Raw genomic sequence first — 16,358 nt, 5'->3', positions numbered from 1 at the left:
CCTACAATTCTGTGATTCTGTGAAATTCTGGTGCTACTGCAGAGATCAGAAAACTTCGTAGCTCTTCATACTGCCATATTTTCAGTTGTTCTTGGGATTTGCTGTATGTCTTTTGACATATTGATGATATAAAACGTTCAAAACTCACCATGGGACTTCAGAGCTAGGATTCTAATAAAAATGAGTATGATATTAGTGGTTGAATTTACTAAATGACTTAGTCTTTTAAAAGTACAAATTTTAGCTCATTTCATGCTAATGATACTCTTCGACTTGCAGGGTGAATGAGAATAGAAAGATGGCAAACGTGTAATACTTTAAAAGTTAGTTGAAACTCAGTATGAAATATTATTTCCAGACAAATATTTCTACTTGTAACATCTTTCTTGTTGTCCCCTGGAAATTGTAGTTTGTGTGTCATAAATGCCTTGTCTTGTTTATAGGCCATACTCTGTGGTGGTTTACACTCAGTAGTAGTAGTAGTAGTTGTGATTCTCAGACTTTCTGGATAGTTATATATTGTGTAGTAATGTAATTATTAATCCATTATACAGCATTTTTTATATATTCACATATCCCATTATTCTTAAGCCATGAAATTTTATTTTTAATTGTTAACAGTGTAACATATTCCTTTGATTTGTTAATTTCCTCAAGGCCCAAGCCTTCCTTTCCTCTGTATCAGGCATACCTTCAGTGCCCCCGCAAAGCAATGTATCAGAGGCCAGTCTCTCAGAAAATCTAACAACAAAGGTTCCTGCTCTCACTTTTTTCTTTGATCCAGTTCAAATATAACGAGTACTCCTGGCATATCAGGTTCACCCTGATAGTTCAAAGAACTCTAGGGCTAGATTTTTTCAGTGTTAATGCCAAAGACAGTAACTCCAGACTCCAGAGCAGAGTACCTAATGTATAATGTTATAAAGCACGAGCGTCCTCCACAGACTGAATTTTGGCATGGATTCATTAACATATCCTGAAGTTCTGGTGTCAGCTCTTTGAAATAATTATGCTCATTCCTAAGCATTTCCACTGATTAAACAATACCATCCCCACAGTTGCTTCTCACTCAGGACAACATATCGGAGCCAGGCTGATTATTTCTTCTGTTGTTTGGAAGATCTGCAGCTTTTACAGAGCACAAATGGGTCTCTCCAGAGTTCATTTTGGCTCTGAGTCTGCTGCCTGCCTGTTAAAGTAACTCTGGCACTGTATCAGTACACCCAGAGAACCTACTGATTTCTAGGCCATCAGGTCCTGACTTAAGAGCTCTGAGGTGTGGAGGAGACCTTCATCACATGTTGTCTGCTGTTGGAAAATCATTATTGTTTTTTTTAATCATGCTTGTTCACAGTATGACTCAAATAATATGATCTAGCCTTGAAGTTGATCCTGGAACTGGGTTTTCACTGGTTTGAGGGTTATTCTTCAATGTCAAGAGACTTTTTTTTTTTTAAATGTAAGAAGGAATAAGCCCTTCTGGTGCTTATATAGCTGTTATAGCCCCAAATGCATTCAAAGTAACGATGATGTCCCAAAGCTTTTTGAGAGGCTCCTGGGGCAGAGACAACATCAACCATCAGAACTTTGGATAGGTATGACCACTCTGAGAACTGGTTCTATTCGTGGTTTTCAGCAGGCAGGCAGAGATCGGTCCTTAGCATCATTAGACATATATTTAAATTACTCGATAGGAAAGTTTTAGTTACCATCTATGGTGAAAACTGAAAGACTCAGTTCTAAGTGAAAGGATGTGGAAAAATACTGACTTTGTGTACCTACTGTGTGACTGTATGTACTATGGATTCTTGATAACAGGAAGGGAGGTAATTTACCTGCTCATCTCAGATCACTGAAATGTTGTTTACGTGTATGTTTACATTTTGCCCTTATTCTTCTCTGTTTTGGGGTAACATTTGATGTCATATATATAAACATTTAAAATTTTGATTTTGAAACTATTTATTTCTTGCTTCTTTCTGAACTGCCACACATCATTTTTTTCCATTTCTAAACATGGACAGATAGCACTCTTGAACAGTGCCCAGAATTAGGCAATACTTTGGTACTTTAAACTGTCTTGATTGTCAGTTGTCTGTAAAATTGATGTTGGAGATTTCCATTTTATCTTCGAAATTTTCAAATATAGCTCTAAGGAATATATCTGCAAGTGAAATTAATTATCTGCAAATCCTGATTAAAATAAAGGTAGCGAAATAAATTTGATGATTCCCCTCTTTAGATGGTGAAACAGGAGCACAAGCACTTTAAGAAATTGTAAAATGATTATGCAGTGTCCATTGTGCTCAGTGATCCTCTCTAGTGCCTGCAAAGCTGATTAATTTGATTAAAATAAACTGGACTTGCTTCGACCCTGCAGTTACAAAGCATGGCAGACTGCCTGTCATTCATGAGCATGCAGATGTCTCGCTTGGGATGGCAAGCAGCTGACCTTTATCTAATAGTCAGGTTGTGAGCTGTCTTACAGGCAGGGGAGTCGGATTTACTGTTTGAAAATAATGTTAAGATTTTGCTCTTAACATAACAGGTTTTATTAAAACTTTTTGGTTACTTTTCTAATTGATTTTTTCCTGTGGGGTGGTGAGTTAATTAAAATATCCTGCTTTGGAAGAAGGAGTACTGGTGACAGTCTGCTTGTGTGTGTTTTTAGACGACAAAGGAATGCTTCCTTTGGATGTGCCCTTTCCGTCCTCCCATCCAACTTTACTTTGTTATCCGCAATCCCACCCGGTCACGTGACTTTGGTATATCCAAGATCAAGATTTGGAATTACAACACAACAACTAGTGTAAGTAGTCTTTTCTCAACTCCTCTATGCATGCTCTACCTTTCCTGTAGAAACTCAGTTTAATTTTCTTTCCAAAAGTATGAAATAAAAGTAGGTAACGTTTCCTCTAGTGAAATATGGACCTAGGAGAGGCCCATGTTTACTGCAGATTTTTGCTTCTGTTGTTGTTGTTTGATTCTGTTGATTCTGTTACAGCAATGTAAACATGAACATTTTCATAGGCACAGTTAGTGTTTTCTATGGAAGCTGTTACAAATCTCAAAAGACCTAGCAAAAGGCTTGCACATTCTGTCAGGTGATCTTTTACTGTGGTGAGAAATAAATATACAAAGGTAAGTGCATCTTAAAGCAACTCAGAGTTCTGAATATTATTACAATATGTAAATAAATGTTGAATTTCTCATGTGTGTAGGTATAAACAGGGTGACTTTTGCTCAACTTTTGTTCTGTTACTTTGATTAAAAATATACTAACTGCATGTACATAATATAACTAGTAATCTAGTGTTACAAGAGAGACATCTGATGACAGATGGTCTCTTGTTTGTGTGTTTGAATGTCACCATGGAAATTATTCTTGTTTGTACGCTGAAGTGTTGAGGGGAAAAAAAATCCCAGGTACTGGATGAAAGAGGATTTGCTGTTCTATTTTATAAATAAGAGGCTTTATCCCTGTGGTCTTTCTCTCATCCATGTTCTTATATAAGTACACATGGTAACTTATATGTATGGAAGTGGCTGTGGAGTGAACAGCTTAAACAAGTTTGTTATCATGTGATTTATACATATTTTCTGGAATCTTAATAGCTTTTTTCTGTTAAAATGTAGGCTACGGAATGTTCCATCATAGTTAGGGTGTGAAAGGGATTGCTGCTTTTGGAGGTAATACTATGGTTTGTTACCAAGCCTATTGAATATATGGGAAATAAACATAAACATATTTGTGTGTTGGAAGACTTTTTTTTTTTAAAATAAACTGCTATGAGGCAAACTGTAAAATCCATTAGGATTGTAATCCCATGGATTTCAGTTGCAGTCCAGCAATATACACGAGCTCATTATTCTTAATGTGAAGGAATAATCAAAGTAGTTCTGCCTAACTATAATTTGTCATGAGGACATTTTGTCTGAGAAGGATCAGAAACAAAAATACAATTAGCTAACAATTTTCTTCCTGCTAACATAAATCCAGAGCTGTATTTGTTTGTATTTTAACTGTTATAACCCTCTTTCCCTCAGAAACCACATAAGCGAGGGGCGCCCATGTACCTCTTCAAATAGATAAAAGACTAATTCAGACCAGTACTTACAGATTTTTGAAAATATTTGAGTTTTAGGTTTTGATCCTGAAAGTAGGAAAAAACTGTATGAAGGAAGCTCTAAAAACCAGGTCAGATTATTGTCATATATTCATTGGTTTAGTGCATTCCAAAGAAAGTCTCAGAGAATGCTTCACTTTGCCTTCTTTATTTACTTCAGATGAGGTCCGTGAAAAACGTGGTCATGTTTAGTCTGTGAAAACAGATCAAGAGTAAGGATGCCCATTTTTTTCAAGTTTGTCAAGCATGTAAATATTTTCTCTGGCCTTGAAATTGAATTGTTACTTGATAGTTTTAAAGCTCTTTTCCTAAGATCCCATGTAGTGACTGTGGTATGTCTTCACAAATCTGTGAACGGAATTAATACTTAAATGCATGCATGTTTTAGTTGCTTTCCAACTGGATAATTTTCAAGTGATTATTCCTCTTTGTGTATATTTCATATCCGTTCTCTTGAGTTGGAGATTTTTTTCACCCAAGTCGCTGCACTGGGGTGCATTGTCTGTACAGTTGCGGTTTTGCAGTTCCTGGCTAATCTGGAGCTTTGTTCCCACAGTGTTAGGTTTATAGAAATACTTTTTCCTTCTTGTTTTTGACTTATTGCTCCTCCTTTTTCACTTTTCTTTGAGGAGTCAGGCAGAGGCAATGTTGTTTTCTGTACAGCTATAATTCACAGAAAAGTGTCTCCAGTTTAAAGCTTTGTCCTTCCTGACAAATACCATTGAAATGTCCAGAAATATACTCTCTGTTGCTTTATTGGAAAGCACTATGCCAGCAGGTGCTCTGTTAGGGCTGAAGTTGAAAGCCAGGAAAGAATATTGAGGAACCATAAAACTGTTTTCACAAAATGAAGGGGACTCATTTCAATACATTTTGTTCTTAAGCTGTTGCAGATTTTAATTTAAAAGATGAATTTGACAAATAATTTCCAAAATACACATGTATATTTCTGTGGTTCCATGCAGGTTATATCTGTTCCCAAGTAAAAACACAGGACTAATGTTTGAATATTCAAAACTGTAATAAAGGTAACATATTCTGTAGAATGTTGGAGTTATCCCAAATTCAACTGCGTATATCCAATACCTGTAGCATTTAAAGGGGAAATTACTTGTCCAGACATACAAACATTCGGAAAATAATGTTACTGGAGCATCCTGATAGTCTCTTTCCCATCATAATTTCAGGCAAAGCCATGTGGTTAGATTTTTATACATATAATTACAATGCTTTGATCCCCAGTTAGATTAATGTAGCGGTGTCCCCTATGGTTCAAGGGGAAAAAAAGAAATCGTTTTATGACCAAACACATCATTACAGACATCCAGTGCTTTATGATACTTTAAGAGTAATGCAGGCAGCCATGACGTAATGACTAATTAAACTGGGTTTACAGCTATTCTCTGAGAATTTAATGAAGGCTCTCTCTTCTATTTTTTTTTTTGCGTTCCTTCTTGCCCCATCTCGCTCCCCCCCCCCCCCCCCAATTTCTTGTTTGCCTGCATCTTCTATATTTCTCTCTGTGTAGATGCATATTACAATATCCTGACTCCAGTTGCCTCTGCACAAACTCTCCTTGGTTGACTGCAAGTTGACTCACAAGATGCTCTGCCCTGTATCTTTGGTTGATGAAACAAACAGTCTATTTTGTGACAGATTGAGAAATATGTGCTGACAAAATAGTTGATCAGCCACTGTTGTCCCAAATTCCTGAAACTGTATTATTCTTACCTTCTTTTCAGTGTAGGGTCTCATTTTTTTTTCTGTCTCCTTTAGCCAGTTACCTCTCGCAAACTGTGGCGTTCTGTCATGTTTGAGAACATCTGTTCTATCAAATCTGTTGAATGTTGGTTGTATCAGTGAATTAGAAGTTATTAGGGGCAGACAGACAGCTTGTATGTGAATGTGCAAACACAGAAACACCATAATAAACATGCTGTGTTAGCAACTGAGACTAGAAAAGATCATAATTAAAAAGATAGTATTCCAAATTACAGTCACTATACAGATTCTCATTTCTGTATTTGATCTGAAGAGTTCGGTCTGCAATCCTGGTATGTCTCAATCACAAAAGTAAAGTATATTACAAACTGTAAATCGTGCTGTATTGCATCAGGTCAAAGGTCCATCTAGCCAGTAGCCTGTCTTCAACAGTAGGCAAGAAAATATAGTAAGCATGACTCGAGTAAGATTAAAGGCAAACATACATGATAATTCTTCCTGATACTGTCTCAGCATAGAAGCAATTTTCATCTTGGAGACTTCCTAGGGCAAATGTGATTTTTTATTTTTTATTTTTTTTGGCTTCAGTAACCTGCAGTGGATTTCTCTTCCATTAATTCAGTTGGTCTTCCTTGATCATATGCAAACTTGTAGTATCCACAATATCCCTTGACGAGGAGTTGCCAACTCAGCTACTAATTGTGTAATTAATTTTAGTTTATTTAGCCTGGACTGCACCAATATAATTTGAAGCTCTGTAGTCATCCGTCAGATGGGACAAGGGTCTATAAATCTTTGTCCAAACAGTTGTGCATGATTTTTTTTCTTCTTTCATTATCTTTTCCTCCAGGTGGAAGGGTCCTAGCTTGTTGAATTAGTTTTTATAAGGGAGCTGTTCTTCCTGTGTGCTTCATTTTATGTGTGTCTGTGTAGAATTTTATCTTTTTATCTTGAGAGTTTATATTTTGAAATCCAATAGGCAAATCATGTAAAACTTTCTATGTTAAAACAAGCGTCAGTACTGTTTTTAAAACGGATTACAAACCTGAGCAGGATCAGTCTTTTGGATTTATGGGGAAATGTCCATCTTTCAACAGTCAGTCATGTGCTGTGCTAGCATGCCTATTGCAGTTCTGGTGTTGAATGGCTGTAGGGCCTAAGGGAACCTCCTGTCACCTTTGCATGCTTCCATATAGATTTACAAAAAGATTTAGGCTGAATGAGAGTGGGTCTGTAAGCCCTGTCTTCTGCTCAGAGCAGGGCTGACTATGAAGCCAAATCTGGTTGCTCTAGACTTTGTCAAGCTGAGTTTTGAAAGTCTCCAAGATAGAGGTTATACCACCTCTCTGTGTACTGTGCAAAGATAAATCACTCTTTTGAGAAGAATCTGTTTTCTTATATTTAGACTGAAACCTTTCTCGATGCAGTCTGTATCTCTGGCCTCATGTCTTTTTCTGGTCGTCTTCTGAGACAAGCACTCTTGTGGACAGGAGAAGCTGTGATGTGATCCCTATTCTCCCTTCTTTCCTCTGTGCTGGCCAAACCCACTCCCTCAGCCTCTGTTCGAAGCCATGTGCTCCAGTCCCAGCCATGGTAGTGGGCCTTTGCTCGGCTCTCCCCAGTTTGTCAGCACTTCTTTTGGAGAGGGATAGGATGAAAGGGGGTGACAATATTGTGTTTTTCAGATGGAGTATCATGAGTTAGGAGTTACCACTTCCCTCAGAGCTGGCTCTGCTCTTACTGAAGCAGTGCAGAGTGCGGTTGGCCTTCATCGTCACAGAGGCACACTGCTGACTGTGCCTGACTTGCTGTTGATCCCACAGGTGCTTTTCTGCAGAGCTGCTTCCAGAGCTGCCTATGCTGTAAATTATCGCTGGCATCCAAAGAACCTGTGTACCTGTTGCTGTAATAAATTGCACTTAATTGCATTGTTCCTAGCTGTGATAGTTCTCATCGAACACGACTAGAGTTGGGGCATGTTACATTATTGGTGAATCTGTGACCGTGATAGTTCAGTACCCTGAATCCAACCAGACCCATAACGGTTAATCGGTTACACCCCTTAATGCAACAGGCCGTTTGCTGTGTAGCATACATGTCAAGTAAGCTGTGAATCTTAAAGGTGCTGAAGCAAAATCTGCTTCTGGAATTTATATCCTGATCAAATATAAATATACTTAATCTAGGTGTCATAGCTCAAGGTTTTCTAAATATATAAGCATTATTTTCCTAGGTTTCAGCCAAAAGGGTTCATAGTAGTGTCTAGAAGAGCTGTTGGTCCTTTTAAATAAAATCTTAAATATTCCACTGTAATTTTCACTTATTTGAGCTTTTCATTTAAAAAGTACTTAAAAGCATTTTGCTGATACGGGGTTTTCATTGTTTTCATCTGTTTGTCAGAGTTCCGGAAGAGTGATACCTAATGTTTGAACACCTTGATGGAAATCTCCATGCTTTTATTTTTCCAGGACCTTGATGTTGGAGCAAAGAAGGTGAAATTATATGTTGATGAGAACCTTGTATTTGATGGTGAATTAGAGAGAGCCTCTGGAGATCTCATCGCTGACCATAGCACTACAATTGACCTTACAGATTGCAAGCAAGATATCGCTACCAATCCTTCAAATGAAAGGAAAGAAATAAATGCATCTGCAGCCACAGACAAGAAAGTGGACCTGCAATTTGCATGTTTACAGTCAAACTGTACTTCACTAAACTGGAAATCTCTGCCAGAAGAAAGTCACATTGAGGATAAGGTGAACTCAAACAGCTTTATTAAGGAAAATTTGACTGAGTTAGAGAATGATCTAAAAGTGTTCCCATCTCACGTTTGCATAAAAGATACCAAAGAAAATGCACCAGCACGAGAAGTTATTGAGCATGTTCAATCTGATGATGAACTTTCTTTGAGTGAGCAAATGGAAAAGCTAACAGGAAGAAAATTGTCTGATTCTACAGGTGGACTTCCTTCATGGTTACAGCCATATTCCCAAGTAGCAGAGAATAATCAAGATGTTTCCAGTAAGCAGAAGCCTTCCTGGCTTGCTACAGAACATGGTTTAGGCGTGAGGTTTCAAACACAGTCAGATGTAATCATGACAAACTTTTCAGATAGGACTAATGAAGATGTCAAATGTCAGAGAAATGAGCTGGGAAGATCCAGAAGCAGAAATACAAATGGAGATGAAAGAGTAGAAATGCTAGCCAGAAAGGATGATGGTGTTGGCTTAGACATTTCAGAGCAGTTTTCTAACAAACATTGCAGCAGCTTAGAGTACCCTACAAGTGGAAGGAGAAGTGTAAGAAAGCAGGGATTAAACACTATAAATATTAAAGAAGATGATTTGGCACCCAAAGGTAAGATCTTACAATAATAACTTTAGTGCAAGGGCCGATATTTTCTTCATTTCACAGAAGCACAGAATCAGTGGTTGGAAGGGATCTCTTGGCATCACGTAGTCAGCCTCCCTGCTCAAGCAGAGTCAGCTAAAACAGGTTGTCCAGAACTGTGTCTGGCTGGGTGGTTTAGTGTTGAACCATCCTCACTGCAAAAGCATTTTCTCATGTTCAGATTGGGTTTCATGGATTTCAATTTGTGCCCATTGCCTCTTGTTCTTTCACTGGTCACCACTGAAAAGAGTCTGGCTCTTTTGTCTTTATTCACTCCCATCAGGTATTTATACATACTGATAAGATCACCTTGAGCTTTGTCTTCTCCAGGTTGTAGATTCCTATCTCTGTTGGCATACCCTCATGAAAAAGGTGCTTTGGTCTCTTAATGATCTTTGTAGCCATAGGATGGACTTGCTCCAGTAAGTTAGTATCTCTTGTAATGTGGAGCCCAGAGCTGGACACAATACTCCTGATGTGGCATCACCAGTTCTTAGTGGAGAGGAAGGATCATCTCTTTCACCTGTTGGCAATTTCTGAATGTATAGACAGTTCTATTTTAGTTATACTATTTGCAGTATTCAGTTTTTCTCATTCATACTATGACAATGCTCATTGTCTCTCTCTTTATCCTATGCTGGACATGAAATGCTGTTTTTTTTAGAATTTACATTCTGAGTTAGTATTTTAAAATTTATTTGGAGAAGATTAAAACTATCAATGAAAATTTGGAAAAAAAAAGAGGAAGAGCATGAGCTCAGGATAGTAAATTTACAGAGTTTGTGTGGTAGGTTTGTGTCTTTCTCGGTGAGGCTATATGCTGCCTACAGTAATTTCTACTATTGCTTCATCACCTTTGTACATGCATCTCTGTCCTTTTTGTGTATGCAATTCAGAGAAATATGATACAGAGACAACAAAGCTAATGGATTCCTTAATCTGAAAACGATGTGATTCAGTTGTGCACAAATTTATCAGCTTTGCTCGGAAACAGTACAGTGTGCTATCTCATTTTGGGGACTCTAGAAGCAGAATGTCTGGACAAAGTCATATTAAAAGAAACATAAGCATTTTGCTAAAAATGAGCAGGAGTTCACTTTTTTACAGCCTTGTAGCAGCATAACTATTGAGGGGCAGCTGTTACCTGTTTGATTCTTTGGCAGTGAGGCCTGACCTACCTGAAATTGTCTTGCCCATGGAGTCTGAGCACAGTGGTTTTTAAAGCTGCATTAGAAGATTGCCTTTCCTAGCAATCCTTATGAGTGTTGATATATCTCAGGTAGTGATATAAACCCAGTAAGTACCTTAAAACAGACTAACAAGGTGCCTGTTCATCCTTAAATGAGCACACGTTAGGCCAGACAGCCTTGCAGAAGCAATAGAATTAAGTGCCCACAGATGTGGATTTTTTTTTTCGGTTTAATACTATTTAAAGACTAAAAAGGCAATTCTGAGAGAGAATTTGTATAATTGTAACCCAAGATCAACCTTTGCAAAGAAAAACATTTTTTTTTTCACTCAAAAGGTTTTTTACGATGTGGTTGTCATTTTATCCATGCTGTAAAATTCCGCCCCCCCCCCCCCCCCCCCAAAAATAATAATATAAGCACTTAGTCTATACTTTCAAATCTAACATTCAAAACTGCCTTTTCAATCTCTTATTTTACTGCGTAAGCAGAAAACAGGTAGATTTTTTTAAATGACTTTCAAAAGAAAGAGCTGTATTTTCCTGTTTGCAGTTTTGCTCAGTTGTGTATTTAAAGGAGATTAAAAAAGGAAAACTGATTTATTTATTTATTTATTTACGTTTTTGATCTCAGTGTTTTAACTAAGCTTATGTTCCTAAATTCTCAGCTTTCCCTCTGTGACAAAAGTGTCGTGTGCAAGTCTGAATAAGTATATTATATGCAGGTCAATCCACAAGCCGTATAATGCACTCTATATTTGGTAGGCCTAAATCTCTCTTCTTTGTTGCAGTGCTATTCATCTAATTCTGGAATATATTTTATCTTATATAAATCCTCTAAATCAGATTTTGCATTAAGTTAAGAAGTTAAAACCTACTTGTAATGGAAGCACATAAAATATATCATTTAACAGAGGTTTCGTAACAATACAGAATAAGCGATTTCTCTATATTAAAAGCAACAGATTTGACCAAATCACAATATGGCATATGAAGCTTCTTACTGTATTGTGTTCTCTTTTAACCTTTGTTTTGATGCATGCCTAAAATAAATAGAAAATCAATGCTGAGAAACAAACCAGAGATCTTACAGCACCATTAACTTGGCTACATATACTTTGTGTTTTATGGTATGCATATGAATAGCCCTCTTGTGAGACTTTGAGTTTTAAAACTTGTCAACATTACTGACATTGTAAACAAATCCCCCCTCAACGCTTTCTTTTCAGTTATAAGAATGGCAAGAATTTAGGAGTTTTAATTTAAACTATCTGATTCTTGTTAGGATGACCTCTAACCTTGCTCAGAGCAGGTTGTTACCCAGAGCTTAAAACTGAAAGATTGACAATATAACTCCCAATACATGGTTGTCCCAGAGAAAACCACATTTTACAATTTTCGTTCTCTCTATACTGTGCAGGGTGAAGTCATTTTCAAAGTGTAACTGAGTGAGCATTAACAACAGGGAAACAGTTTTACGTCTTTCCCTAAGAGGGGTGAATTTAAATTTTCACAGAGCTGGGACAACTGCAGTTTCCCAATAGAAGTATGTGACAAAGGGGACTCTGCACAAGCCCATATGCAACATCGCAGCTCATCTTTGGTCTTTAAACGAAGAATAATGAGAACAACAGAAATTAGAAATAGCACATACATGCATACTTGGCTTGAGCTACTGTTGCTATTAAAAACAGTTTTATCTTTGGTAACTGCTTCAGTGTTCATAGCAAATGATGAAAGTATGCTGACAAAACTTGCATATAACGTATAATTTGGGGTATTAAAAGTTAAGAGGATTGAAGAACAGAAAGATGAACTTGAGGACTGGAGTGACAGCAGTAGAATGCAATTCAGTAGTACAAACTGCTTGCAAGGTCATTTGGGGACTAATAACAGAAACTTAAGTTGTAAGCTGAGTAATCATCAGTTGCAAATGACTGAGGAAGAGGAGGATCTTGGCTGAGTAGTTGATCACAGACTGACTATGAAATGCTAGTGCAATGCAGGCATGATTACAGCAATGCACTCTGAGGATGTATCAGCAGAGGCATTTCTCTTAGTTAGGGAAATATTGGTATCTCAGCGCAGGCACTTGTGAGACTTCAATTGGAAAACTGTGGTTCTGATCATCCATTTTCAGGAAAGCTGATTATAAAGTGGAACAGAAGAGAGCATTTAGAATGACTTGGGAAACGAAGTGTGTGATTGCAGCATGGAAATATGATTGCTATTTATAGCTGCAGGGAATAGAAATGAGATTAATACAACAGAGAAGAGGAAAGATGTTTTTTCCAAGCTAGTGTTATCCCAAAATGTAGTTTACTGAAGTTACGAGAGGAATTGCATGGTGTGCGTTGCTGGCAGAAGCAGGACACAAGGCTTGGTGATTCAAGACATTCCTCCTAAACCCACAGGGGAGATGAATGCTGAATGTGTCATTATTTCTGGACTCTGGGATAGCGTCCGTCATACAATCCTCTCAGGCATGCAGAAGGCTGGGAAAGTGTCTGTAACACCTGCAAGTGTTCTTTAGCTACATGCAGAGTTGATGACAGAAGTACCATGGTAGTTTCACAAGGCTCCAATAAAAATAACAGATTTTAGATGCTAAAAGGAATACCAGATCCTGTAAGTCTTCAGACATTGACCTGTGCTTTTGGGTTATCCTCTGCTTTCTTTTCAGTGCTCCGCTTCTCCTGCTGTCACTCGTTAATGTAGCTAAAAAACCTGTTAACCTCCCATTTAAAATCACTCCTATTGCACTCTCCTAGGAGTGCTTTGGAGTTGTTATCTCTGTATTGCTTAGAGTACTTACCATTAAAAAAAGGGGGGGGGGGAGAAGAAAACAAAAGGAAAAAAAATCGAAAACAGTGAAGGGCAACGGATATCAAATACTCTTCTGTACACGCCTATCTTGAAATTTTCAAGCTTTGGCGTTTTAAAGTGCTAAATAAATATGCAGTATCTTATTCAGGTAAATTGTAAGAATCTGGGAAGTACTCTTTGGGATCACCCATCCCATGAGTATACACAGGGACAATGATTTGAACAAGGAAGTGATTTGCAAATGACTTATGTTCTCTGAAATATTTCTCTGAAATTTGTTTCCTGTTTGTATTTCCCATGCGTGATGGAGAAGAGTGGACAGGTTGGTCTCCAGGCTTTCATGCCTATGTATATGGAACACAACCCTCTTTCAGGTAGTTTCCCATCTGCTTTCAAGTTCTTCTTTTTAACTCAGTTGTCCCTGGTGTAAAAGATTATTGGCCATAGGTAGGCTAGGAACACTACTTATTTCCTAGTGATTCCAAAACCAAAATTAAAAATTAGTCTTAAGTAGTCTTTTGGGAAAATATTATTTTGCATTTTATTGCAATTGGCATTTATTCTTGATAACCATTTGTTTTAGTATCCACTCAAGGACATTGTACAGAACTAAAATCTAGCCCATGGGCCTGTAATTGTTTGCTACTACATTTGCTTTTCTCCATTTATTTGAAGAAAATATAAAAGTGACAGCTTTTTTTGAAAATCTTTTTTATTGTCTGTTCTTAATCATGTTGAGCTGGAAATTAAGCTGCTCCCCAGCATGATCACAAGGAGAGCTTGCTTCGCTCCCACATTGCTCCTCTTGCATGCTGCCCCCATTGTATTCCCATGAGATGCTACATCGTTATCCCCCTCTTGCTGGCCAGGGAGAGGAGTGTTTGGGTCTCATCTGCACAGAAGGCAACACTCACCTCATCCTCCATGTACGCTGAATCTACTTCTTTTCTCACCACTTCTCTTTAAATGCATGTGACTGAAGACTCTTTCCCTCTTTGCTGTTTAATTATTTGTAGTTGCTTTGGGCACTCTCAGTTTAATGGTTCAATTTACACCCCCCTTAGTCATGGCACCCCATCCATTCCTTTTGCCAGTCCTGGTGGGTTCTGCATTTACTCTGGATAACCTCTCAGAGACTCGTTCATCCACAGAAGCCTGTATCCTTCAATCCATTGCTTATGCTTTATCGATCTGTAAGGTCCAGATATTATTTTTGTTTGCCCATTTGGAAAATGACCCAGGCCAGTCTGTAGGATTACTGTTATTCTTAGCCACCTGTTCTGCTTCAGGTGCAAGCTTTGCTAGCAGGGATACTCGATTCCCAGCCATGACTTCCCTTTTCCAGGGGTACTGTTTTAGGTCTCGTTTGTCCTGACCTATCAGGACTGATAGGTGGTAGAGTCAAAAATCTTAATTTTTATGAGAAAGAAAAGTTCAACATGGCTAAGTGCTGGGTCCCGCACTTTGGCCACAACAACCCCATGCAGCGCTACAGGCTTGGGGCAGTGTGGCTGCAAAACTGTGCAGAGGAAAAGGATCTGGGGGTGTTGGTCAATGCTCACCTGAACACAAGCCAGCAGTGTGCCCAGGTGGCCAAGAAGGCCAACGGCATCCTGGCTTGTATCAGGAATAGTGCAGCCAGCAGGACCAGGGAGGTGATCGTCCCCCTGTACTCAGCTCTGGTGAGGCCATGCCTCGAATACTGTCTTCAGCTTTGGGCCCCTCACTACAAGAAGGACATCGAGGCCCTGGTTGCTAATACCGTGCAATGGCTTGGGCAGTTAGGAATTGAGGAAACCTGCATGAAAGACAGATTCTATGCAAGAGGATGATGGCAATGGAAGTTGTAGTTAAAGGTAGAATATAGAAGACAGTGGCAAAAGCAGAAGGGAGGAGGAGGATCTGTAGTTACGTAGATCTGATGCTAAATTTAAAAGAATTACCTTGCCAAATCCAAGCAGCAATTTTTATTTTTTTTCTCCCTTCAGGGCCCACTAAAGAGTATGCTTTAGGTTAGTGTCTTTCCAGCCATCATTCTGATGGTTTCTCAAATGTATTTTTAGCTTTATATGTCAAGGCTGTTACAGACTTTTTTTTCTGTCTAAGTGGAGGAAAAAGTAAGTTTCTGGTAAACTGTTAAATCTTGTGTTGAAGATTTTCACTAAGAGCATAACATTTCTTTGGTGCTGTATAAATATTCAAGGGGTTATAAATGTGTAAGAAACAATCCACCTGCTCTGAACTATTTTATTTACAATTTACAGAAAAACTATGCATTCAGAGGAGGTAGAAGGAAACCGTGTGAAATCCTTTCAATTATGTTTTGTTTTTGCTGTGCCAGTTATACCTGTTGCATAGTCTAGCCCCCCAGCCCTGGCCATTTTACCAGTGATGGTGAAAGGCAGCAGCCATTTTAAAGATGTAGGCATACAAGATAGACACAGGGTAGAATGAGGTAATGAACAGCCAAGTGATTATTTCAGGTTAACCCACATTATCCGATGCACTCACGTGCAATAACTTATCATTTTGGCAGTATGTTTTCAGCGGGAGTTAGCTTTTGGATTTGTTACCTTGTGATACAAAGCTTAAGAAATCCTTGAGTAAGAAGTCAATTCTTTCCATTTAGGAAGTGCACGCTAATTACAGCTTAAGTTTCTAATATTTTAACCTCTAAGTTTAGCATATTCGAAATTTACAGGCAGTAATGATAGAACAAAAGTTAACCCACTACACAAAAAATGCTGGATTGATGCTTCATGACTTTAGCTTAAAACACTACATTTGTAGAATTTTGATTTCCATCCACAGATAAGTATGCATCTACAGTAGAGAAGCTACATCGTCTTCCAGTAGCTGTAGAAATAATTCTGCTTCTGTTTTTATCATGCCTGTCCTACCCATTCCACTGGAATTTCTTATCAACTTATTTCAGCCTGTTTTGCTGAAATAGGAAGCACTTTTTTTTTTCTCTAATGCTTTGGAAACTTAAACAGTTCAACTCTGTCCAACAGTATGAAAGATCTTCTGCGGAAACGCAGAGGATGATACCTTGTGATAGCCACCCAATAAGTATCACTGGGTAGTCCTTGAATCGACTAGTAGGT

General features: G+C 38.2%; 1 protein-coding gene across 13 annotated transcripts in view; it reads left to right on the top strand.

Moving 5' to 3' along the window:
• Positions 1-16,358, top strand: part of KATNIP (katanin interacting protein) — a 72,798-nt gene that overhangs the window by 25,624 nt on the left and 30,816 nt on the right. For all 13 annotated transcript variants that reach the window (XR_010825043.1, XR_010825045.1, XR_010825047.1 and 10 more), the window contains 2 exons: positions 2,672-2,809; positions 8,318-9,206. Coding sequence is in view for 3 of the 13 variants with exons in the window: in XM_066977488.1 (XP_066833589.1) it covers positions 2,672-2,809; positions 8,318-9,206 (1,027 nt within the window). In the remaining 10 variants the exon portion in view is untranslated. The remainder of the gene's footprint in view (positions 1-2,671; positions 2,810-8,317; positions 9,207-16,358) is intronic.

The sequence above is a fragment of the Anser cygnoides genome, chromosome 15 (genome assembly GCF_040182565.1).
Source record: "Anser cygnoides isolate HZ-2024a breed goose chromosome 15, Taihu_goose_T2T_genome, whole genome shotgun sequence".
NCBI classification, from domain to species: Eukaryota; Metazoa; Chordata; class Aves; order Anseriformes; family Anatidae; genus Anser; species Anser cygnoides.
This window is presented reverse-complemented; position numbering and strand designations above follow the sequence as displayed.